This window comes from Lissotriton helveticus, chromosome 11 (genome assembly GCF_964261635.1).
Source record: "Lissotriton helveticus chromosome 11, aLisHel1.1, whole genome shotgun sequence".
NCBI lineage: Eukaryota > Metazoa > Chordata > Amphibia > Caudata > Salamandridae > Lissotriton > Lissotriton helveticus.
The window spans coordinates 1,090,723,237-1,090,749,735 of record NC_136072.1 but is presented as its reverse complement, the minus strand read 5'-3'; the positions used below and the strand labels follow the sequence as shown (position 1 = coordinate 1,090,749,735).

Sequence of the window (26,499 nt, the reverse complement as noted above, 5' to 3'; positions counted from 1 at the left end):
AAAAAACATATGGATTAGTGTCAGCTGTAAAGAGTGGAGTGACTTGGTGTCAATCCACCATATCTGCCCATGCACTCTCTTCAATTCATAATGATAAACTACTAACAGTTAACCACATACATGCTACTTAATGTAATATTTTGATCATATCTGTTTTTACTTCCCCCAAGTAATACTTCACTTCTCAGTCTTATTAAAATGTGTTTCCATCCCTGCTCTACAAAAGCCTTGCCCCATTACGCTACTGTATGCTTTTAACCACTACTACCTTCCATGAGCCTCAAATAACCTCTTTCCTTTTCTCTGAGAGTATATTTGGTTGCTACATTCTACTACTTTGCAGTCATTTCAGTTTTGACCATCAACTAGGATTTATAATCCACTGTGTGTACGCTAGCTATTTTTTTTTCTTCTATAGACTTCTATCAAGAATGGCTGCCATCAGGAAAAGATCTCTTCTTCTGCTGCCTACGATTAACTAATGCAAAAAGAACAGATGATTGCTTGTATTTGGGGAGGACCTGGCCTGGCAGTTCGGGATGGACTGTTTCCATGAGGAGCAGGGTCCAGACTGATTTGCATATGGCTGGGTCCCGAGGCCTCATGGTTGGTGAAAAACAATGTATTGGGATGCAACCCGAGTGACTGCCAGTGGCTGAGATTATTTCAAGCCTTCTATCCATCACCTTGCTGTTTTTACACATACCATTAACTAGCCAGTGTCTACTCTCCAGTTGGTTCTCATAGGCCATCTTCTAGTGTCTGATTTCAACTGTGGTTGCATTCAGGCTCAGCCCACCTCTACTCATAAGTTCTTGTCCTTTTCCTAATGCTCTGCCATGAGCAGAGTAACACGTAAACTCACCGAGCTCCGCAGAAAGTCCTTCAACGTTCCACACTCTATGAATTCAGTCAGAAGGTTCAACCTCTTGTCTTTGTACAGAACACCAATGAATTTGAGCACATTGGGGTGATCAAGACAACGCATCACTTTCACCTGAGGGATGGAAGAAAAACTATGATGTATGAAAGAATGCCACAAGAGAAGGAACATCATTTCGAAAATGCTGCGGCATCACCAGGCCATGTAACTGCTTCATCATAAGCTCATACACCCACCTCAGTTAGAAATGTTTTCTGCGTCTCCTCATCACAGCGAATCAGCTCCTTCATCACCATCACCTTCCCAGTCTCTTTGTGAGTCACCTATGATACAAAGACAAGTTTTAGACTGGGCTCTACACGCATGATGAAGAACATTTCAGGGGAGGAATGACAGTGGTCCGGAGAAGGGGAGCAAATTACAGCGGGTTTGCAACCACACACACGACATTCTAGGAGTGTAGTGAAAATCTACTCGATAAACTTATGGTTCAAAGAGGACCTTGATGGAATCTTTGTGACTGGAGGAGCAGATCCTTATACTGAATGTTTAAAACAAAGAAAGTCCACCCTTCACTCACGAAAATCGCTGTACTTCCAGTGATTGCTTTTAGTATGTTAAAGAAAACAATGAGTTTTCTTCAAATAACCCTCATCCACCAAAAGGTCCCTTGGTGGTAATGCATCATCATGTTCTTCCTGCTCCGCTGCAGGATGGGGCGTGCTACGATCGACGGAGACGTGAGAGCACTTTTGTGAAGTAATGCTATGTGTTATTTGTGAGAGTGGAAGGGTCAGAAAAAATGTGAGTTAAAAAATACCTGGCTATGTGGAAACGATACTTTAATAATTCCTGTGGCTGGTATGGTTGAAAAGGGGGGGGGGGGGGGAATGTACACTATATTTGATGTTTCAAGCCTTCCCCAAGGCTTTTCTTCAGGACCAAAGCGATTAATCCCAGTCACCACTCTTTTGTTAACCTAAATGGTCTACCTGATTAATATCAAGGTGCAATGTGTATTTAAACATGCATGAATACAATACCTAATTGGTATATTTCTTCAAAACAATACTTTTGGTGCCCAACTAAAGCCCGATGAGCGTAACATGGGAGGGGAGGGGCGCTTGTAGTCGAACAATCACCAAAGCTGCTTTCTCACCCTAGCAATGCCTAACCGAGGCTCCGGGGAACACAATGCACCTAATATCTTTTCTCCCTTCCTTATTCTTGGTTACTATATTGAATGTTTGTCAAAATTGGTGCCCACCAGCTTCCGTGAGCACTTAGTAACTACGCACCGTCCTTGCTTTCTGGTCTGCTAAGAGCAGGCAACGTTTTGCAGGGCAGTTTTCATCTGGATCAGTTATTGTGTGGACACCCGATTCGGGTTTCCTTTAAAGCACTGTACTAAAGTGTTAAAAGACCAAAAGTATCATCAACAAAATAGATTACGCTTGGTAGAGGTTTTGCATTCTTTTTTGCCTGTGTTAAATTGTGTTTTTGACCCTGCATAGTTATAGTCCTTGGTGTGCTTGAAAAATTAATTTTAAGTGTGTGATATAAATCCAAGGTTGTAGATTGGGCCTTATTGCAGTGTTGAGTAGAGTTCAATAGTGTATTGGTTCTGTCTGTAACAAGGAGACTGAGCAGCAGTTTCTAATCCCCTCTTACACCCAGTTGGAGGCTATGTGATTAGGCTGGCTATTTGGTCATCTGAACAGTCCTACCTCCCCTCCACCTTGCATAGCCCCTTATATTTAAACTCACTGTTTTGTAGTACCATGACTTACAATGCCTTCAAATCACCTGATTATTAGTGCTATAGTGTGCCCAGGTGTTAGAGATTAGACTGCTCCCAGAGGTTAGACTTTCTCTTTGGACGTAGGATTCAGGGATTAAAGATCATGACTGACATCAGATGTCAGGCTTTTGCTCCTTTCCAGGGCCACTGGAATTATGTGATTTCGCAGCGTTTTCTACATAATTATAGGTTTGCTGCCTAATCAATCATCAGCTGCATAACCTACAGATTTCAACAACAAAAAAGGTGTTTCTAGCTCAAACTCGGACACGTGTTGCAGCCCAATGGAAGACCACTCGCAGTGGTTAAGTGATCATCTTGCTCTTCCTTCTTGCTGGAGTTGGGTGTTAAACTGGTACTAATGAGGTGAAACCTTTGCCCAGACAGTGTGAACCAGTGTACAAATGACAACATAATGAAGTTGTGCTATCATTACAGCACATTATTTGCCTTTTCCTCATATATAATTCTTTCTACCGTGCTGTATTATTCCAGTGGTCCTGACTATTTCTAGCGTCTGGGACAGGAGTCTCCAACCTTTTCCGTAGTGAGAGCTACTTCTGAACAGTGAAAGTCATTGTGAGCTACTGAAGAACCATGTAACACGCGCATTGTTACTGGACACCCCCACACCCAACTTGACTTCCTTAGGGACCCTATGACAGGGCTGCCATGTGTGTCAGTCAGTCTGTGATTTATGGGGATAAATGAACAGGAGTGCATATGAAAGGGATATATGTCTATGAGTGACTGAGAGTCTATGTTGTATGTATTTGTGGCACAGGACATGCCTTTCACCAAATGTGGTACCATTACATGTATAGCACAAACAGAACCATTTTTTTAAAATGGGAGAAATTATTTTTTTTTTTTTAATTCAAATCTTTTTTATTGAAGAATAAAAAGAAAATAAAGACAATACAAGAAGTCTTACAGTATACAAATGGGCAAAAATGTTGGCATAAGGACGCTTACACTAATCAAAAGCAAATCAGGGGGAGAGAGAAAGAGGGAAAGAGAGGAGAGAAAAGGCGAGAGAGAGTGGGAAGAGAAGAGAAGAGAAGAGAAGAAGAGAAGAAAAGAGGACAGGTGTATCCATAGAGCAATAGCAACTGGTTTACCCAGACCTGACACGCTGCATGCGTGACAGGAAATATACAGTAGGCATATATAATCAAACACACCAAATACTATATAGATCCCTTACTGGGAAGCTAACTGTTGGGATGCGCTTCACGGGGGTTCAAAGTGGGAGGATGACGCATCCAGGGATGTCCAGAGTTTGGAGTTTGAGGGCTTCCAAGTGGCTGACTGTAGTGCAGGATTGTCCGCCCCTCTTAAGAAGGAGAGCCATTCTAGCCACATTTTGAAGCTGACTCCAGCAAAGTCTTTCCATTTGTAGAGTATGACCTTACACGCCAATGTCAGCATAATATCAAGCAGTTGTCTGTCATGAATGTCCGGCAATTGCGCCTCCAGAGGACCCAAAATGACATATATAAATTCTTGGGTAGGTGTGATTCCAAGCACTTGTTGAATATATTTAAATATTTTACTCCAAAATGGCCGCAATAGGGAACAATTGAAAAGCATGTGTGCTAAGTCACCAGGTGCTTCTTGACAGTTCCAACAGTTAGGCGTATCCCTCAGTTTACATTTAAACAATCTCTGAGGAGTCCAGAACACTCTATTTAATAACATATATTTCGTTTGACACAGGATCGGGGATATCTTGTTTGTTAGAGCAGTGTTGTGTATCACCTCCCAGTCTAACACAATGCCAGTGGAGTTAGGCTCCAACTCCCACTTACTTTCGGTCACCCTATGTGGTTTCTTGGGCAGGGGGAGGAGTAGTTTATATATTTTGGAAACAAAATGATCAGCATGGTACAATGTTCGGAGGCGGGTCACCAGCCAGGGCGAGTCTTTATTGAGGGAGCATTTGGAGGTAGCAGCTTTTAGTTTCAGGAACTGGTAGAATTCTATGGGTGGTAAATCAAATTTTTCTTGCAATGTCGAAAAGGGTAGTGGCTTACCATTATCATAGAGGTCGTTCACTATGTGTATACCTTTTGCAGCCCATAGTTCCCAGAAAAGGGTCTTCCCCTCTATCCGGAGCATAGGATTATGCCATAATGAGAGCAGGGTGGATCTCTTGAACACCAAAGCAGTTTTATGGGACTGGTCGAGTCGGAGGAGTGCTCTTCTAGTATTAAGTAGGATGTATTTAGAGTGGGGTACATGGGCCAAGTCCATGGTGAGGAGAGCCGAGAGGGGTGCATGTGTCATTAGTGAACGTTCAATAGTTAGCCATACTGGAGTGTAGGATGTATCATCAACCAGCCAGAGGGATCCCTGCTTGCAGAGGAAGGCCGTTTGGTAGTTCCTGAACGAGGGCAGGCCCAGGCCGCCCTTATCTTTTGCTAGTTGCAGCTTCTTTAGTGATACCCTGGCTTTTTTCCCTCGCCACAGGAACTCCCCGAACAGCCTGTCCACCTTCTTGATGAATTCCTCTGAAAAGGTCATGGGAAGCATGCAAGCTAGATAATTGACTAGAGGCGTGCACATCATTTTAAGAGTCTCAACCCTACCCCACCAGGACAAATATTTAGGTGACCAGCTATCTAGCAGCGTGGATATCTTTTTTAACGTTAAGTCTTCATTTAATTTCAGAGTTGTAATCAAGTCCTTCTCGAAATCTAGGCCCAAATATTTAAAAGCTTTTGGTTGCCAAGTGAGACCGGATGATCCCAGGATTTCTTTACCCCCGATGTTGTTTAGTAGCTTAACTTCTGTTTTATCTTTATTCAGTTTATATCCTGATACTCTAGAAAACCCCTCAATTGTGTCCATCAAGGCTGGGATAGCCTCGTCAGCTTTTTCCGTTAGTATCAGCACATCATCAGCATATGCAGTCAATTTCACAGTACAGTCCTCAAATGGGATCCCAGCAATGGCGTCATTATGTCTAATATGCCAAAGAAAGGGTTCTATTGCTAGTAAGAACAGAGATGGTGATAACGGGCAACCTTGTCTCGTCCCTTGTTGTAAACAAAAAGAGGAAGAGAAGGAACCACCCGCTCTGACCTTAGCAGTAGGGCCGGCATACAGAGCCATTACAAGCTTAGTAAACATCTTTCCTAGATTGAAGTTGTGCAAAACTGCCTCAAGGAAGGACCAATCTACCTTGTCGAAGGCTTTCTCTGCATCTAGTGTGACAGCTACCGTGGGAGTTTAAGATTTTTGCTTTCTCTAGGGCATGGGCTAATACTCTAGTGTTGTCACTAGACAATCTATGTTTTAAGAAACCCGCTTGAGACGGGTGTACGAGGGAAGGAAGGACTTTTTGCAACCGGGCTGACAGGATCATGGCTAGCACTTTACAGTCCAGATTAATCAGGGAAATCGGCCTATAATTCTTTGGTAACGACGGGTCTTTGCCGTCCTTGGGTAAGACTGCGATAGTCGCTTCTGCCAATGTGCCCTTCACCTCCCCCGACTCCGTAAACTCATGAAAGAGGTTCAAAAGAGGATCAACCAGATCTGCCGCAAAGCTTTTATAAAATTTAGCCGTAAAGCCATCGGGCCCCGGTGCTTTTCCACATTTCAATCTACTGATCGCTGTTTGCACCTCTTTAGCTGAGATCGGCTCATTAAGACTAAGTTGTTGGTCAGGTTTTAACTTTAGTAATTCACACTTCTGTAGGTATTCCTGAATCTTATCTTCATCTACCAATTTGTTTTTAGCGTATAAGTCCTCGTAAAAGTCTTTAAAGACCTCAGTAATTTTTTGGGGGTCCGAGTGAGCTACTCCCGCCGAGTCCCTGATAACATTAATAGCATTCCTTTGCACTTTGAATTTTAAGTATGCCGCCAGGCTCTTACCGGCTTTATTAGATTCACATAGCTTAAACCTTCGCTTCCTATCCAGCCATACCCCTGCCCTTTCGCTCACTAGCTTGTTATATTCGTACTTCTTGTTGGTCATGGTATTTAGCGTTTCCCGGTCCCTTGTCATTTGGTGTTTGTTCTCTAAGGCAGCTATCTCAGTCTCCAGCCCCTCCAGTTTTGCATTACAGTTTCTGTTAATTGCTGAACGGATTTTGATGCACACTCCCCTTATTGTACTCTTTAGAGCCTCCCATCGCACTAGGTCTGAAGTGTCCCCTCTCGCATTAATCTCCAAATAAGATCTAATAGCTGCCAAAATTTCCGTTCTATGTGTAGGATTTCTTCATTGAATCTCCAAGACGTTTGTTTAGGTGATGGTTTAGTGTTACTGATGGATAGAGATATACATGAGTGGTCCGACTGTACCCTTGGTTCAATTGATGTATCCTCTATCCTTGCGACGCCATTTTGTGTAATGAAAATGTAATCTATGCGGGAGAACGAATCATGAGGGGAAGAGTAAAAGGTGTAATCCCTATCTGTAGGGTTTTGAATTCTCCAAGCATCAATGAAATGAAATTGTTGACAAAATTTGATGAAGGCATTATGTGACTTGTTGGGTTTGAATGCACACTTAGAATCCCTATCTAAGGCTGGGTCAAGTGGAAGATTAAAATCACCCCCAATGATATGTACCGCCGTATCGGGTATTGTTGCAATCTGCTTGACCAAATCCTGCCAAAATTCTAAATCATTAGTATTAGGTGCGTAAACGTTAGTCACAAAGAATTCCGTGTTGTCCCTAGAAAGTTTCACCGTGACCCAGCGACCTTTTTCATCAGATGAGGATGACAGTAATTCTACCTTGGACTTTTTTGACAATAAAACCAGAACTCCATTCTTTTTACCGAGTGCGCTAGATCCTACAACCTCTGAATAAAACTTGTTGCGCAGAGTGTAGAATTGTTTAACATCTAACTTGGTCTCTTGCAGTAGCACAATGTCCCCCTTCTGCCTACGCAGATAATCTAATATCTTTTGTTTTTTAACGGGCTGATTCAGACCCTTAACATTCATGGACAGAATTTTCAATCGATCAAGTGAGGTTGTACCAAGTGGAGTGGACAGTGGTGGATGTGACATTTACAGTAGTATATGTATCATGGTTATTCCATGAGAACCAAGGAAAGACATCCTACTCGGTGTATTATGCAAAGAACACACTTTTTTGCTCCATATGATGGAAAACGGTCGACAATCATTAATACACATTCGTGTGCCTAGGGATATATCACGAGTTGCCTGAGTACAATCATACAAACACATCGTATGCATGATACAACTTGTCCAATCAAGAATGAAGAGGCAGGCCAGAAGAGAAGGAAGAGAAAGAAGAGATAGAAAAGAGAGAAGTGGCACAGAGATTAGAAGAAGAGGAGTGGAATAGAATAAAGGAGACATAAGAGAAAAAAACACGGACCATAAAACACAACACCCATCCCCCCCAAACCCCCACAGCCCCCCACCCCACCCACCCCAACTGTAAAACAGAAGCATGGCGACGTGAGGAAAACCGCAGTAACCCTCCCGTCTAAACTAGTCATGTACAGACATTGGAACTATTATGCATAACACAAGTGCGTATAAACATTATAAATCGGAAAAATTCCTGAGCGCCTACTAGGCTATGGTCATCGAACAGAAATCTGAACAGAAATCTGGTAATACAGCAACATGCTTCTTTGTAAGATATTATAGCATCATATCCTTCATAAAAGGCTCGTAATGGTTAGCAGTTTCTAAGACAACGCATCAGCGGTGAGTAACCTAAACAACTTAAGGAAAAACATTATAAATCGGAAAAATTCCTGAGCGCCTACTAGGCTATGGTCATCGAACAGAAATCTGAACAGAAAGCTGGTAATACAACAACATGCTTCCTTGTAAGATATTATAGCATCATATCCTCCATAAAAGGCAGTTTCTAAGACAACGCATCAGCGGTGAGTGACCTAAATAACCTAAGGAAAAACAATAGGTCATTAACAAACATTCCCTTAGCCAGAGAGTTTTCAATGCTGCCGGAGCATAATCCGATCTACTGCGAGTAACCTGCCAGTGCGCCGGAGACTGGAGTTAAGCAACACGTTGCAATTTATATCTCACTATCCACCACCCCAGTGGAGTCGACAAAACAAGAGAAGTAAAGTGAAGTAAAGTGGAGAAAGCTTTAGTTCAGCCCCTTGCACCACATTTCAGGGTACCATAATTTCCCAGTGCAGGATGTCTTCCATAAACTTTAAACCTCACCACAGACAAGACCATTAGACTTGTAACACGAACAGAGCATAGAGAGCTTGATGGGAGTACTAAAACCCAGACATGTTCATTTGTACCCTGAAGCTGAAGCCGAGGCTGTCAGACCATTCGGGTTATTAGTTTCCATGTCGCGTTCCATATCTCGTTCTTCCACGTCTTCAAGCATACGCTTGAGCCTCATGGGGTCCGTGAAGTAGTGAGACGTTCCTCGTATTGTCACCCTATACTTTGCTGGACCCGCAAATCCAAATTGGTATCCCTTCGTTGACAGTTGCGGACGTAGGGCAAGGAAGGCCTTCCTTATTTCTACGGTCTCTTTACTGTAGTCTTGAGAAATGTATACTTTGGAGTCTTTCCACAGAATATGGTTGTGTTTCCTCACGAAGGCTAGGATTTGCACCACGTGCTGGTAGCGTAATGGTTTGCATACTATGGGCCTTGGTCCTCTCTGCGTTTTAGTGATTCTTCCTGGAACTCTATGCGCTCTGTCAAATTCAAGAGGGTTTGTAAAGGTCATGTTCGTGGCTTTAGCGAACCAGGACTCCAAGAACTTAATGCATGAGCTTTCCGATTCTTCTGAACCTTCCGCAATTCCAAAAATGCGTAAGTTCCCCCTCCTGTTCCTGTCTTCCAACTCGGCCAGTCGTCTAGTTATCTGGTCAGAGGAGATGTGTAGGTGTTTCAGGGCCGTCGAAGTTTTAGCCTCTATGTCTTCCAGGCGACTGATCCGGGATTCTGTTTCTGTTAGGCGCGCATTAGTATCACGGATATCTTGACGGATCGCCACTACTTCCTCTTTAGTGGTCTTGGCTAGGTCCTTCACTTCGTCTAGCCTATTCAATATCATGTCTAGTGCGTCTGTAGGGACATTCCTTGGTTTGTCTGGTGATCCCGGGTTCGAGTTGTTTGTTTTAAATCTCTTAAGGGTTCCCTGATCCTTGGTATTCATTGCAGCCACTTGATCTTTCCTGGGATGCTTAGAAGGTTGGGCAGCGACTGAAAAGCTCCCCTTCGGCACTCACGTGGCGCAAAAAATAGATAGCACTAGCTTAAGTAGGAGATTGCCAGAAAACCAGGTCACAGATAGTAATAACACTAACGATACTTCGCAAAAGGCATCTGAGGAACAGAGCGTCCCATCCATTCATTCACTAATTGCACGTGATGATTGCTGTGACTGGAGCATTAGGGAGCCACTGTGAGTAGATTAATGGTCTGTACTCCTAGTACACAGCGTAGCAACAGTCATCTCCCCCTGACCATTTCTTGAGTATCTGGATCTCTTCTCCACATGTCAATTGTCAGTAAACAATGCTTGCCTAGCTTGCCTAGCTTGAAAAACCTGCTGATTTGGGCAGATTTAATGTGGATAGATACTTTGCCTTGTTTTTGCCTCGTTTTTTAGGCATTACCGAGTGGCGGCCGCCATCTTGGTAAAGGTCAGGGAAGCCTCAGCATGGCCGGTCGCACTGCACTGCACTCACGCGATCAGCAAACACAGCTGCCAGCCCTGGTGCGATGGTTTCTGTAGATGCGCCCACCTACTTTCAGTCCCTCTTATGTTGTCTTGTGTTGTCGCGCTCCGGAGGGGCTCAAATCGCGCTCCGCTTTCCTTCCCTCAGTCACGTTGCCATCGCCGACGTCCGAAGCCTCACTCGGTGCAGCTCTTGATCCGCTGCAGCTCCAAACACGCAGGCCAGCGCATTACAGTCCGGGAGTGATCCGACGCTTGAATCTTCGGTCACATCCCAGCTGTAAGCACATGAAAGCGTTCCAATTCTTGTTGAAGACGCTCGTGACGGGAGGAGAGACGCTCTAAACCGCCATCTTCCTCGGCGTCCAAGCCACGCCCCCCTAAATGGGAGAAATTTAACATACATAAAGATGTTCTGCAAAAATGTTCAAAATATAGAACATTTTCTGCACTTAAAATTTTTCCCAATTAAAAAATGATTGTATTTTTCAGTCATACATATGGCATAGTGTCTACTGGCCATTAGAAGCAAGGGGCCCGCTGTTTGGATATGCAACACTTTTTAATGAGAGAAAATTTAAATGAAAAGCTACCTTAATACGGTAACACTTCAATTTTAGTTTTCTCCCACTGCTAAGTATTCAGAAACGTCATTTTGTTCTTGCGCTCCAATATTGAGTTGAAAATAGCTGTTATTTAAAAGTTAAACACCTCAGTGCTTCAGTTCTTCACCAATGTGCCCCAGCCTGTGGCATAAATCTGATTGAGCAATGCTCATCATCAGGCCCTGCTATCTTCAGCCTGCTAATAATGTAAAATAAAGACAGCCTTCCCTTAATTTTAAAAGAAAAATTTGACCATATGCTCATTTAGAAATTAACTCAAGGCTGCAAGGTGTCTGGGAGCTACTTGCAGCTCACAATGGACTAGTTGGGGACATCTGGTTAGGGCTAGGGCTCCTATTGGTTCTTACGTTTAGGGTTCACCTCATCTCTAGGGCTATTTAAACAGAGCCTTCAGGGTGTCAAGGTACACGTTGTCCGACGTAGAGTGATAACTGTGTAGGCCCAGAAAGAGCAAAGGGCTTGAAAAATGCCTACATTTCCATCCGTAAGAGGTGAGCAGATATAAATGTACCGTATATACTGCCTCTACCTACAAGGCATGATAATCTACTCCTGCAGTAAAACCCTACTCCCTGTACCACTCACAACCACTACACAACCCAACCACCCATCCCATTTCACTCTTTCTCCTCCACACAGTTTTAAACATCTTTCTACCTACTCCTTTAAACACACATCTATACGTTCTCTCCTTTCCCACTGCTACCCCAAATAACTACTGTAATATCTATATCTTTCCCACTCACATTTTACCCACCCTACACATCCTTTCCACCACAAATACATCATAACCACCCGTCCATCCTCCCACTCTACTCCCATCGCTCTGCTACCTCTTCCTACACCCATCTCACATCAGTCCAACATTCAAAACAGCATTCTATCTCAACTTCCCCCACATCTCTTACCTATACTACCACACCTCAACTCACAACTCCCTTTCCTAAATAATGTAACACAGGGACAGACTCGCCGCACCAGGAACCTTGAGCTTCCCCGGGAGGCTGGAAGGGCGTGGGCCACTTTTTTTTTTACTGAGGACCGGTTTTGTGGCAGTGCTGCAATATTGGCCCCCAGTAACAAAAGAAGCAGTGCTTCACACATGCGTCCCCTCCGGGTCTGGTGCAACAAAATTGCCAGGACTACTTGGAGTACCCAGTTCGGCCCTGATGTAACCTCTCCTGCCTCCAACTTCTAAAACAAATCTGACACACAATAGTAACTCAACTCTTAATATTCTCAGACTCCAAACACACATCTCACTCTCAAACGCACAACGCATACAAGCGGTCACTATCAATCCTCACCATAACCAACCCTACCAGCAGAAAAGATCACAAACCTTCCCCACTCTCCCCTCCTACAATCCTACCCCCACAATCTCCTTTTCAATACAACACCTTAATCACTCCACCAGTCCAATAGTTTGGTGGCGCGGAAGCGGGAACAGCCACAGTGCCACATCACTATAAGTGTTCTTGTACAATCAATCAATCAATCAATCAGTGACACTTATAAAGCGCGCTACATACCCGTAGGGTCTCAAGGCGCTGGGGGGGGGGGGGGGGGGTGCCGCTACTGCTCGAACAGCCAGGTCTTCAGCTTCTTCCTGAAGGAGAGGTGGTCTTGGGTCAGGCGCAGGTCGGTCGGGAGGGAGTTCCAGGTCTTGGCGGCCAGGTAGGAGAAGGACCTTCCTCCTGTAGTCGTTTTTCGGATGCGGGGGACGGCGGCGAGGGCGTGGTTGGCTGATCGGAGGTGGCGTTTGGGAGCGTAGAAGTTGACTCGGCTGTTGAGGTAGCTCGGGCCTTGGTCGTGTAGGGCTTTGTGTGCGTGGGTGAGGAGGCGGAAGGTGATTCTTTTGTTGACGGGGAGCCAGTGAAGGTCTCTCAGATGTCCGGAGATGTGGCTGGTTCGCGGGATGTCGAGGATGAGTCTGGCTGAGGCGTTCTGGATCCGCTGGAGTCTCTTCTGGAGCTTGGCGGTGGTACCGGCGTAGAGGGCGTTGCCGTAGTCCAGTCGGCTGGTGACGAGGGCCTGGGTGACGGTCTTCCTGGTCTCGGTGGGGATCCACCAGAAGATCTTCCGTAGCATGCGTAGGATGTTGAAGCACGCCGAGGAGACGTTGTTGACTTGCCTGGTCATGGAGAGGGAGGGGTCCAGGATGAAGCCCAGGTTGCGTGCATGGTCTGTCGGTTTGGGTGCGGTGCCCAGGGCGGGAGGCCACCAGGAGTCGTCCCAGGCGGAGGGTGAGGAGCCAGGATGAGGACCTCCGTCTTGTCCGAGTTCAGTTTCAGGCGGCTGGTCGTCATCCACTCGGCTACCTCTTTCATCCCTTCGTGTAGGTTGGCTCTGGCGGCGGCGGGGTCGTTGATCAGGGAGAGGATCAGCTGGGTGTCGTCGGCGTAGGAGATTATGCTGAGGTTGTGTTTGCGTACGATGGCCGCGAGGGGGCTCATGTAGACGTTGAAGAGGGTGGGGCTCAGAGATGATCCTTGGGGGACGCCGCAGATGACTTTGGAGGCCTCTGACTTGTACGGTGGTAGGCGGACTCTCTGTGTTCTTCCGTCGAGGAAGGGGATGATCCATTCCAGCGCCTTGTCCTGGATTCCGATGTTGCTGAGGCGCCGTACTAGGGTGCGGTGGCAGACCGTGTCGAATGCCGCGGAGAGGTCTAGGAGGATGAGGGCCGCTGTTTCTCCATTGTCCATCAGGGCTCGGATGTCATCGGTGGCGGCGATGAGGGCGGTCTTGGTGCTGTGGTTGGCTCGGAAGCCGGACTGTGAGGGGTCGAGGGATCCGTTCGTCTCGAGGAAGGCGGCCATCTGCTTGTTGACGGTCTTCTCGATGACTTTGGCTGGAAACGGGAGGAGCGAGATGGGGCGGTAATTCTTGAGGTCGGTGGGGTCCGCTGTTGGTTTCTTGAGTAGAGCGCTGAGTTCGGCGTGTTTCCAGCTCTCAGGGAAGATGGTGGTGTCGAAGGATGTGTTGATGATGTCTCGCAGGTGGGGTGCGATGACAGCGTCGGCCTTGTTGAAGACGTGGTGAGGGCAGGGGTAGGTTGGTGATCCGGAGTGGATGGAGTTCATCGTGCGGATGGTGTCTTCGGTGCTGATCGGGGTCCAGGCGTGGAGGGTGGTGGTGGGGGGTGGTTGCTCGGTCATGGTGTGCGTTGGTTGGTTGTTGAAGCTGTTGTACACAGTAGTAGCACAGCAGACGGTAGTAACGCCGTTTGTACTTTAAATAGGAAGGGACTCCACCCAATATGGAATGACAGTAAAACAAAATGATGCTCCTACTTAAGTGTGTGGTGGACACAGATGACCCGCAAGTTAAGAGGGAGGTGCCCACACCCTTTGAATTTTATTTATTTTTGCAGAGTTTCATATACCACGAACTAGACCCGAACCGAATCAGGTATCAGAGCGCTTTACATATTTTCCAGTTACGTTACATAAGGACACACTTTCATTTTAGGCACGGGGAGATTAAGTGATTTGCCCAGAATCACAGGAGGTTTTGGCGTCGTTACCGAGACTCGAACCCAGATCCCCAGGTCCGAGGTCGAGCGCCCTAGCCGTTAGGCCAACTCCTCTCCCCATATATTTAATTATTCAATTAATAATAATTGAATTGCTATGGTAGTTTATTCCAGGGTCTACAGTAATATGTTACTTACCCAGTAGGCATCTGTTCTTGGCATGTAGAGCTGTAGATGCCTATGCTTTGCAAACTACTGCCATCTAGTGTTGGGTCCAGATGTTTGCAAGTTATTTTTCTTTGAAGAAGTATTTCCAGTCAGGAGGTAGGGGGACTCCTCCTTTCGGGGAAAGTGCACAGGAGCATGGACTCCATTGTTTCGATTGTTTTACCGCAAGAGGGTGAGAATGGAGTAAGTAAGTGTAGTAAAGAGATGGTCATGCGTAAATAATGAGAACTGCAACAACTACAAGTGCCTGGGGAGATGGGAGGGCGCATGTGAATCTACAGCTCTACATGCCCAGAACAGACGCTTACTGGGTAAGTAACATGTACCCTGTAGATAAACATGCTTTGCATAGCTCATATAGCACTATTCTACCAAAGTGGTGGCTAACCAGTAGATGTTGCAGTTATCTGAAAATAGTCTTTAGCACTGCTTGCCCTACATTGGCTGGCATACTAATACATCCACACAATAGTGTTTGGTAAATATTGCTTTACAGGTGTCAGCTATCAGGATGTTACTCAAAAAGGCCATAGACGCTCCTAATTTGCGAGTGAAATGCACTCTAGGGGTATAGATAAAGTTCTTTTAACTTTTGCGTAGTAAGTTTGAATGCACTTAACAATCCATCTTGAAACGCCAGATGTAGAAATAGGATTGCCTTTGTGAGGAGTTATAAAAGAATCAAACAGTTGCTTTGTTTTACGAAAATATTGTGTTCTTTCAATATAATACAACATGCTCTTCTTGACGTCGTGTGTGTGAAGAGCCTATTCTGCTACTGAATCAGTTTGAGGAAAGAACACAGGTCTCTCAACTGATTGGTTAATATGAAAAGCAGAAAGCACTTTGGGAAGTTATCCAGGATTGGTGCAAAGAACTATCCTATCTTCATGGAGTTGAATGAAGGGTTCTTCTAAGGTTAACGCCTGTAGCTCACCAACTCTCCTTAATGAAGTGACTGCAATGAAGCATTGTTAGAAAGTGCCACAGTGGGAGTGATATGATATGATGATATGATAAATGGGACTTATAAAGCGCACGTTCACCTACGGTTTCTTGGCGCTTATAAGTAAGGTTCCATCACACGCACCTTCATTTATTTCAATACTTGCCACAGTGGGCATGGCCATTACTTAGGCTTCTGGTACTTGTGGTGCGCTGATTATAATACCAAGTGGGTTTACTTTTCATATCTTCGCAATAAATAACAATTGTATCCCAAGTGGGTTGATGCAAAGTTCATGAGAAAGCGGGGCAGGCTGCTGCCAAGACTTTGCATCAACCAACTTGGGATACAATTGTTATTTATTGCGACGATATGAAAAGTAAACCCACTTGGTATTATAAGTAGGAAGATTAGACTGGCGAAAATAATATAATGGTGCCATAAGTACGTGTTTTTAAAGAAATAATAATGAATTGATGTTTTTATGTAAAATTGCTTTTTAAATTGTTTCTATTGTATTGATGTAACTTTGGCATTTTTTATTTGTATAGTATACTTTTATGATTTTTATTAATCGAATAAAGTGTGTTTTGACTTTGACTTGACGTGTGTCATTAAATGAAGAGGAACAAATCTTTCTGTGTGAGGCTTCAATCCTTTGGGGGCTGTTTTGGTGATATATATATATATATATATATTCATTCCAGCAACAACTCCGTATGTCTCCAAACAAAATTAGACAGCACTCTGGTCGTGTTTTATAGATTATTTATTGGCAGACCCTCCTGCCCCCTCCAACAGACGCGTTTCACCTTCAGAAATATATATATATATATATATATATATATATATATATATATATATATATATATATATATATCAATTCAAACAAGGAGAGCCCAATGTGGAAGGGCCGCACAACAGGTAAGTAAAGCTTTAGTTTCTTTAATGGAGGTTTTGCAGAGTACAGGAAAACACTCGTGCAGCAAGAATTCACCTTTCTGTCCGACGCGTTTCATGCTGATGGCAGCATTTCATCAGGGAATCAGGATTTGCAAGAAGTTGCCGGCGCTCACTTTTAAACACCTGATGTAAGTTCAAGTCCGCCTCAATGGGCGTCGCCACTCTCGGGGCATCCTGGTACTTGTGGTGTTTGTTTATTTCCCCAGTGGGCTGAGTGCCGTGCTTTCATCAAATTTGCATAGTGTTACCCCAGTGGGTTGCGGCTTGAGTCTCTTCCTGATACTTGCATGTTTTAAAACCACCAAAAACCGCTCCTGTTCCTTATCACGGTTCCATGGTCCATGGCACCGCAAGTCCGTGTATCAACGGAAGGGCTCCTCCGCGACCTTGGTGGTTTTAAAACGTGCAAGTATCAGGAAGAGACTCAAGCCGCAACCCACTGGGGTAACACTATGCAAATTTGATGAAAGCACGGCACTCGGCCCACTGGGGAAATAAACAAACACCACAAGTACCAGGATGCCCCGAGAGTGGCGACGCCCATTGAGGCGGACTTGAACTTACATCAGGTGTTTAAAAGTGAGCGCCGGCAACTTCTTGCAAATCCTGAGTCCCTGATGAAATGCTGCCATCAGCATGAAACGCGTCGGACAGAAAGGTGAATTCTTGCAGCACGAGTGTTTCCCTGTACTCTGCAAAACCTCCATTAAAGAAACTAAAGCTTTACTTGCCTGTTGTGCGGCTCTTCCACATTGGGCTCTCCTTGTTTGAATTGATAATATATATATATATATATATATATATATATATATATATATATATATATACTCAAAGTATCACGTCAGCCGGAGACGTGCTTCAGAGGCCCCTGCTCCCTCAAGTGGCCTGGACTTTACTGGCGTTCTGCCTATGGCAGGTTTTTGTTCACCGAGGGATCGGATAGCCTGGGCCCACCCGGGTGTTTGGGAGGAGAAGCAGCTGGTTGTGAGGTATTCCACCTCATGCAGGGCGGCGAGCATTGCCTGGCTGCCCCCAATGTAAGGACTCTCGAGCATTCCTGGTTGGAGCAGTTGGGGACCCGAGGGGGTTGTTTTTAAAGTGACTTGCAAGCAGGAACATTTTTCTGAACTTTGCGCAGTATCCTGCACCTAGCGCTACCAATTTGGCATTATTTCCCCCATCCACACCTTACCTGGAGCTTTACAGTGCATCCTGGGTGCTGCAGTCCTTGGAAGATCACGGGATCAGCAGCAGGTGGGCTGACATCGTTGTTGGGGGCGGAGCTTGTGTGGATTTCCTCATAAGTGGCAGGATTAGTATCTGCGCTAAGGACAGTAGCGTGACTGCTTGGGCGCTGAGGAAGGCTTAAATACGCCGAAATGCATTCGCCACATCATGTCATTAAACAACTTCATTGGTGTTCCCCTCTCGAGGCCTCTGCTTCTTTTTTTGTGAAGAAGGTTGTTTTACATATATATATATACATATATATATACATATACATATATACATACATATACATATACATACATATACATATACATATACATATATATATATATATATATATATATATATATATATATATATATATATATATTACCTACTGGCGGTCGCCAGTAGGTATATATAGTTAGGATTTTTTCTCTATGGGTTTTTTTGAAAATTCTATGTCTAATAACTTTGGCGTTTGTGGACGGAATTGGCTGAAATTTTTAGGAAAATGGCACATTTTGTTTCTGAGCAGCCCCTGAAAATTGGGGGGGGGGTTCGTCCAGGGGGGGTCGAGAAAAAAGGGGGGTCCCAAAACGTGTTTTTAACATTGAGTTTTCCATAGGGCGGTTGGCCTCACTTTTAGCCCGAACGGCTGAATGGATTTGCACGAAACTTGGCAAAATTGTAGGGACTGGTAGCCCGATGTGCCTTTTGTAGGTCTCAATATATGTGCTACAGTGGATTTTGAGAAATTAACGTTTAAAAAAAGATATATATCTGTAACAGCGGACCGGGCAGCGCTCCAGGACGCGTACTTTTCGCGCAACGGAGCTTTGTGAAGCGAAGCTGATTGGTTCTCCGGCGTCTGTCAACATTCCAAACAGTCCGTAGCGGCCGCCATCTTGTCTCTCGGTAGGATCGAGAGACAAGAGGAGGCCAAAGCGAAGGGGCAAGTGACCATAAGGGGGAATAGTAGATCCTCGCTGACCCCCTAGGTTTGATGTGGAGGTTTTAAAAGGGCCCCGCGGGGCAAAAAAAATAATAATAATCGAACGGCTGAATGGATTTGCACGAAACTTGGCAAAATTGTAGGGACTGGTAGCCCGATGTGCCTTTGCTAGGTCTCAATATATGTGCTTCAGTGGATTTTGAGAAATTAACGTTCAAAAAAAGATATATATCTGTAACAGCGCACCGCTTCGCGTACTTTTCGCGTTACGGAGCTTTGCGAAGCGAAGCTGATTGGCTCTCCGGTGTCTGTAAACATTCCAAACAGTACGTAGCGGCCGCCATCTTGTCTCTCGGTAGGATCGAGAGACAAGAGGAGGCCAAAGCGAAGGGGCAAATGACCATGAGGGGGCATAGTAGATCCTCGCTGACCCCCTAGGTTTGATGTGGAGGTTTAAAAAGGGCCCCGCGGGGCAAAAAAAAATAATAATAATAATAATCGAACGGCTGAATGGATTTGCACGAAACTTGGTAAAATATTAGGGACTGGTAGCCCGATGTGCCTTTGCTAGGTCTCAATATATGTGCTTCAGTGCATTTTGAGAAATTAACGTTCAAAAACAAGATATATATCTGTAACAGCGCTCCGCTTCGCGGAGATAAAATTATATCTGTATTACCTAGCTGTTGCTAACACCAGTTAGCGACGGCTAGTAGGAGATAGCGACCATCTTGGGCCCCACTTTGCATGTGAGTGATATTTATCACTAATGACATGCAAAGTGGGCATGCCAAGATGTTAGCGACTGGAAACAGTCGCTAACATCGCTATCTCCTATTATCAACTTTTGGAAATATTCGAGATAAGCGCGAATATCTCCAAAAAGTAACAGCTGCCCTGAGCAGTTCTTAGCCATGTTATGCAATGGGAGTTGGATAACATGGCTAAGAGCATTAGCTCGGTAATGCATGAATATCGCTGAGTTTTCAGCGATATTAATGCATTGCGGTCGTTTTTTATCGTATTTGCGATAAACCTTGATAATAGCAAGGTTTATCTGCGATAATTTCTGACGGTAAAAAAATCTTTGCAATGCATCGTTAGGGATAAATATCGCTTAACTTTGGTAATATGCCCCAACGTCTGTTAACGTTCGATTCGAAGGAAATCAGGAAGTGTTGAAAAACATTGTCTGCGCCATCTTGTCTTTTTTCAAATGCCACACTTTTGTCGTGCACGGCAGCCATTTTAGATGCCTTGACCAGACCCACTCTGTGCACGCTGTCGATCCTTAGCATGGCTCCCCACCCTCGCAAGCATCTCACCCAGGCAGTGGTCACCCCCGCTCTCTGTCTTATGCATGGGTAATAAACCTCCCCCCATCTGCGCTGCTCTTCCCTGAGAATCACACCCTGTGCCCGCCCGACACCTCCCTTTCGCCCTATTCACTACCGCACCCTCTGACACTCCTTTTCCTCTGTGTCCGATTGTCCAGGCCGGTCCTAGGCTATCAGCTAGCCCTGCAGATGTAGTTTATGGCCACAGCTGTAAAGAATCACCCCTCTTCAAAGGAGTTATAGTAGATCAAGGCCCACACTCGATGAGATCCGTCACAGCAGAAGCGTTGCTATTATCTGAAAACCATCCTGTATTGTGATTGGGGAGGGGACCGAGCGTGAAGCGGAAGATTCCAGGGATGATTCTTTGTATATCAAAGTTTTTACAATTATGTGTCACATTAAAAATATATAGCACTCCGACAAAGTAGTAAGATTATAAAACTTTAATAATTTATAAATATATACAAGAAAACAAAAATAGTAATAACATATAAACATTTTTAGGGAAAAACAACGAAGTAGCGGTCGGCTGTGCGAATAGTCCCAATGCAGCACAACGTCCAGATTTCCGGCGTGGGGCGTCGCGGGGGGTGGGTCATCAGTAGCAAACTGTTGTGCGAATAGTTCCAAGGCAGCAGAACGCGCCGAAATCTAGATGACACGAAAGTGATGTCTAGTAAGTTGCCACCCAGCAAATAACGGCGTGGGGCGTCGCGGGGGTGGGTCATCAGTAGCAAACTGTTGTGCGAATAGTTCCAAGGCAGCAGAACGATGGCACCAAGGTGATGTCCAGTAAGTTGCCGCACTGGTTTTGGTATCCTACAATGCTGCTCCGAATAACGGCGTGGGGCGCCCCGGGGGAGGCGGCGTGAACGGGCCTCTCCAGGTGGAGTGTCATCTGTTGTAGTGGGGCGCCCCTTTACCGTTTCAGTTGCCATTCCGTCCGTTTTTGGTCCACTGTGTCAAAAGCCGCAATTCAGCTGAGTTGCGCCCACTCTTGCGGTGCAGCGATAGGCGGCTGTCACAGGACTCTCAAAATGGCGGCAGGCTCTTTCCTTTTTGGGCCTGGTCCACTGAAATGGCCCTGGGACACCTTGGAAATCGGACGCTTGTCTGCTAGGTCTTGGACCCCATTCTCGAAAGCGTCCCCTCCGCCTTGAGAATTCATCAAAAGTTTTGGGGGCCCCGACTCCTGCAGGCTTCTGGTGGGGAGCGGCTGCCATGATTGCTCGCGGAATGACCACGACGGAGCTACGAGATGGTGGTGCTCTCATGCTGACGCCAGTTTAGTCTGAAACATCCAGAAACAAGGTGGGGCTTTCATCGTTTGGGAAAAAAAAAAAAAGTTTTCATCCAATGAAAAGTGTTGTTTTTAGGTCATATGATCAAGCCTTCCATCATTAGGAAACCAAAAGTAAAATGAACCAATGAAAAGTTTTATAAACAAGTCACATGACCTGTTATGCGGCATAGGGTATAAAATGCGGAGAAAATACGTTGGCACGTGAGGCGGCGTCAGTAGCGGACCGATGTGCGAATAGGCCGAAGGCAATACAACGCGCCAAGATCCGGATGGCACCGAGGTGGTGTCCAGCAAGTTGCAGCACTGGTGTGGCCATCCTACAATGCTGAAAGTCGGCGTGGGGCGCCCCGTTGGCCTGTGAGTTTGCGTCAGTAGCGGACCGATGTGCGAATAGGCCGAAGGCAGCACAACGCGCCAAGATCCGGATGGCACCGAGGTGGTGTCTAGTAAGTTGCCGCACTGGTGTGGCCATCCAACAATGCTGAAAGTCGGCGTGGGGCGCCCCGTTGGCCTGTGAGATGGCGTCAGTAGCGGACCGATGTGCGAATAGGCCGAAGGCAGCACAACGCGCCAAGATCCGGATGGCACCGAGGTGGTGTCTAGTAAGTTGTCGCACTTCTGTGGCCATCCTACAATGTTGAAAGTCGGCGTGGGGCGCCCCGTTGGCCTGTGAGATGGCGTCAGTAGCGGACCGATGTGCGAATGGGGCCAAAGGCAGCGCAACAATATTTTCTGACTGACACCACAAGGCGCTGAGATGCCAAGATCCGGATGGCACCGAGGTGATGTCTAAGTTGCGGACTGATGTGCGAATGGGGCCAAAGGCAGCGTAACAATATTTTTTGTATGGAAGATACCACTAGGCGTTGAGATGCCAAGATTCGGATGGCACCGAGGTGATGTCTAGCAAGTTGCTGTACTGGTGGGGTCATCCTACAATGCTGAAACTCGGCGTGGGTCGCCCCATTAGCCTGTGAGATGGCGTCAGTAGCGGACCGATGTGCGAATAGGCCGAAGGCAGCACAACGCGCCAAGATCCGGATGTCACCGTGGTGGTTTCATAGTTGAGAGGCACTTCATCTGCAGTGGGGCGCCGAGATCCGGATGGCACCGAGGTGATGTCTAGCAAGTTGCTGTACTGGTGTGGTCATCCTACAATGCTGAAAGTCGGCGTGGGGCGCCCCATTAGCCTGTGAGATGGCGTCAGTAGCGGACTGATGTGCGAATGGGGCCAAAGGCAGCGCAACAATATTTTCTGAAGAGAAGACACCAAAAGGTGCTGAGATTCCAAGATCCGGATGGCACCGAGGTGGTGTCTAGCAAGCTATGCAGTTGAGTTGTGTGCGCACTTGCGGCGAATAGGTCGAAGGCAGCATAACAATGTTTTTTGAATAGAAGACACCACAAGGCGTTGAGATTCGGTTACCACCGAGGTGATGTCTAGCAAGTTGCCGCACTGGTGTGGCCATCCTACAATACTGCTCCGAATAACGGCGTGGGGTGCCCGAAGGGGGGGGGAGCCGGCGTGAATGGGCCTTCCTAGGTGGAGGCTTGTCTGCTGTAGTAGGGGGCCCCTTTACCGTTTCAGTTGCCATTCAGCTGAGTTTCGGCTGCTCTTGATGCTACAGCGACAGGCGGCTGCAAGAGGACTCTCAAAATGGCGGCCTGTTCTTTGGATTTGGGCCTGGTCCACTAAAATGGCCCTGGGACACCTTAGAACTCGGACGCTCGATTTTTTTTTCCTTTCCTGTACATGCAAAAAAAGGTAAATGCCCGGTACGTTACACGCTTCATCTGCCACGATGAACTCTCCAGAGGAACCGAAAAAAAATATAGTTGTGGTAACTATACCATGCATCGTCATATGGAGAGGTGGCACCAATTAATTATAGTGCTGCATAAAAGAGAGATTTGGAGGAGAACCCCTGACCTGCTAGTACATTCATCAAAGAAGTGGCACTGAGAGCTTCAGAGGCAAGGGAAACGGTCCCAAATATTTAGAAGAACTTTGGAAAGATTAAAATGACATGTTTAGATTGTGGCAAATTAATTTCATGTGGACAGATGAGTGTTACTCTAATAAATACAGCATATAAACATCATCATAGTCGATGGTTGGTAGAGACATTTTGACTATATCCTGGACCTGCCCGTCCTCGCCCAAAATGGTGCCGGAATAAATGGGACTCGTAACTCCTTGTTGTGTACTGGTTGCAGAACCTTGAAATCACGAGATACGTATGCAGTTTTGAAGCACATGGCGGGCGGGGACGAGAATTGATTGACTATTTCGACATCCCTATTGATATTAAGTTCTGATGTGTTATTGATTACTGTACTGTTGAAAATTCGAATTAACGTCACCCATGGTACTTGCCCGCAAATGTATATCTAGATAATTTTATTGTAACTGGCCCTGTCGTATTTTAATTATAAAATGTACGTCCACCGATTCCGTAACTGTTAGACACCTTAGTTCTTGCAACCTAATGGCCCGCCCGTTACGTTCCTCTACAGTGTAAATGTCTATTCATCATATACGATTACAGTTTGCTCTGTGGCAGGCCCACGTGGTTATAGGCTCGTATTTGTATAATGAAATTTTCACAATAAAGGTTTTTAAAAGAAAACATGGTAGTAGTATATACATTGGTAAAGTTTTTAATAATAGTGACTGTTTTAGAATCATTAAAAGGCAAGTGAAATAAAGCAGACCAATTACATGAAGGGTAAAAGGTATAATACGAAGGAACGCAGTAAAGATAAATGGTCAAGGGCTGTTGTGTTTTCTATTCCTGCAACATAAAGTGATCGATAAGAATCTCATATTCAGGCGTATCGGCGACTAAGACAGCAGGTCGACCCTCTTTTGCTCAACGGCTCCGTCATGGGACGAAGAAACGCTCTTTTTCTCGAAAAAAGAATATATTTTACTTGCAGGACAGTTGTAAAATTTCCGGGAAAGTACATTAGCCTGGAACATTATAACATATATTTAAGAAAAAATAATGTTCGGAAGTAATGAAAAGCGTAATTTTTAGGTCATATGACCAAGCCTTTCATCCTTACAATAAGAAAAGTAAAATGAACCAATGAAAAGTTTTATTAACAAGTCACATGACTTGTTATGCTTACGTTACGCGCTGCGCGCCCCGGATGACTTCCGGATGCGCTAACGCGGCGCGTCATATGACGCATTACGCGACAACGCAGGTCCAGAATATAGTCAAAATGTCTCCACCAACCAGCGGTCGGAACACAACCCCTTTCAGCAGGCTAAATAGTTCTGTTAAATGACAACAGAAGGGACAGGCAACAAGAACCATCAGTCAAAGAGGGGAGGGCTAGTTCTTCTCTACCGGGTTACATTGGGGCGCTACCGGAACTGATCGAATTGGTAGTCTACAGTGTTTCTGGATGTTTCAGACTGAAGCTGGGGTTAGCATGAGAGCAGCACCATTTCGTAGCTCCGTCGTGGTCATTCCGCAACCAATCATGGCAGCCGTTCTTTATCGTTATTTTGGGCGGGGAGGGTGGCGGAGCCGAGCTGTTTTGCAGCCATCATTGTGTGGAGTTCAGTTCATCTCACTAGTTTTGTATTTGTCATGAGGGGTTGTTCCTAATGTTTCTATTTTAGCGAGGTCAAAAAGAGATCCCATTAGTGGCCTACTGATTTTGCTCGATTCCTTTTCTTTTTTTTTTTACACGATTTTTCGTTATCTGCAAAGACTAAACAGAGTATTGCGACTCTGTGTTTGTTTGTAAATAGAGAATGAACCAAAGAGAACTAATTCTAAAACAGTAAATACTTGGATAACAATCAATCAAATGGAGAGAGAAGCAGGCACGACGGATTACAACGGGGGCAAAGGCCTGCGTTAACTACCTTTCACTATCTGCAAAGAGAGAGTACTCCTAATAGAAATGAGGGGGGGGGGGCACCATTCAAAGCAGATCAGTGTGCATAAACACGAAAATGTTTTCACTTACCACGTACTTGACATTCGACAGCTTATGATATTTGCTATTAAAAAACCATTGAAATTCACTGAAAAAACCATAGGTTATAGACCATATATAGTTAGGAATTAGCATTTACAAAACCTTGAAAATTCACTGAAAAAACCATAGGTTATAGACCATATATAGTTAGGAATTAGCATTTAAAAAACCTTATTTTACTCACACAAAACCATTGAAATTCCATATATAGTTAGTTGCACTAACTATATATTGCGCACCCGCAATCCACTGCTGATCATGTCACATATTACATCATTCATGACATGGTCAGTGACATCACTGATGACATCACTGATGACATCTCAAATGACATCACTGATGACATCACTGATGACATCTCATTTGACATCATTCTTGTGCTAATACGATAAACCTCTTCAGACTCTAATATAACCTTAGATACACTCAGTGTATACAGACACTCACACACTGCCACTCATCCATGGAGTTACTCACACACCCAGTCAGTCATGCAAAGAAACAATCTCACCTCCATTTCTTCAACTATACAGTTAAACACACCTTACTTATTGAAACATATACTAACACATATTTACTCTCTTATACAATCCCTGATAAAAGTTCACAATGATCGATACAACCACTCACTCATTCAGTGGCTCTCATGCACAGTTATTTATATATGCCAACTCTCACATGTACTGTGTTTTACATATGTACTTACTATGACATGTAGCATTGAGATATCCATTCACTCATCAATACACTCATGCACACAGTCAACTGCCCATGTAGCTGTTTCCACATGCACTCTTGAACTCATACACCTAGTGAATAAACTGCTCACACATCTATGCATAGAGTCACACACCTTCCAGCCACCCCCACACAAACTCAATCTCCCTTAGAAATACTTGGGCAACCAATTAATAACACATATAGCCTCTCGTATAGCTAATGATCAACACATGCAGCAGTTTACAGAACAACAGACATAATGATGCACAAATTAAGACAGTTTAGTCACTAACCCATGCATTCAGTGAGACATTTAATCACTCACTCATACAGTCAGTCACGCACCTACTAAATCCTTCAT

The 26,499-nt window shown here is 45.1% G+C and overlaps 1 protein-coding gene across 2 annotated transcripts in view; it reads right to left on the bottom strand.

Moving 5' to 3' along the window:
* Nucleotides 1–26,499, bottom strand: part of LIMK2 (LIM domain kinase 2) — a 313,781-nt gene that overhangs the window by 70,411 nt on the left and 216,871 nt on the right. For both annotated transcript variants that reach the window (XM_078667709.1, XM_078667710.1), the window contains 2 exons: nucleotides 1,120–1,206; nucleotides 866–997 (listed from right to left, as the gene is read on the bottom strand). In XM_078667709.1, the coding sequence (XP_078523835.1) occupies nucleotides 866–997; nucleotides 1,120–1,206 (219 nt within the window). The remainder of the gene's footprint in view (nucleotides 1–865; nucleotides 998–1,119; nucleotides 1,207–26,499) is intronic.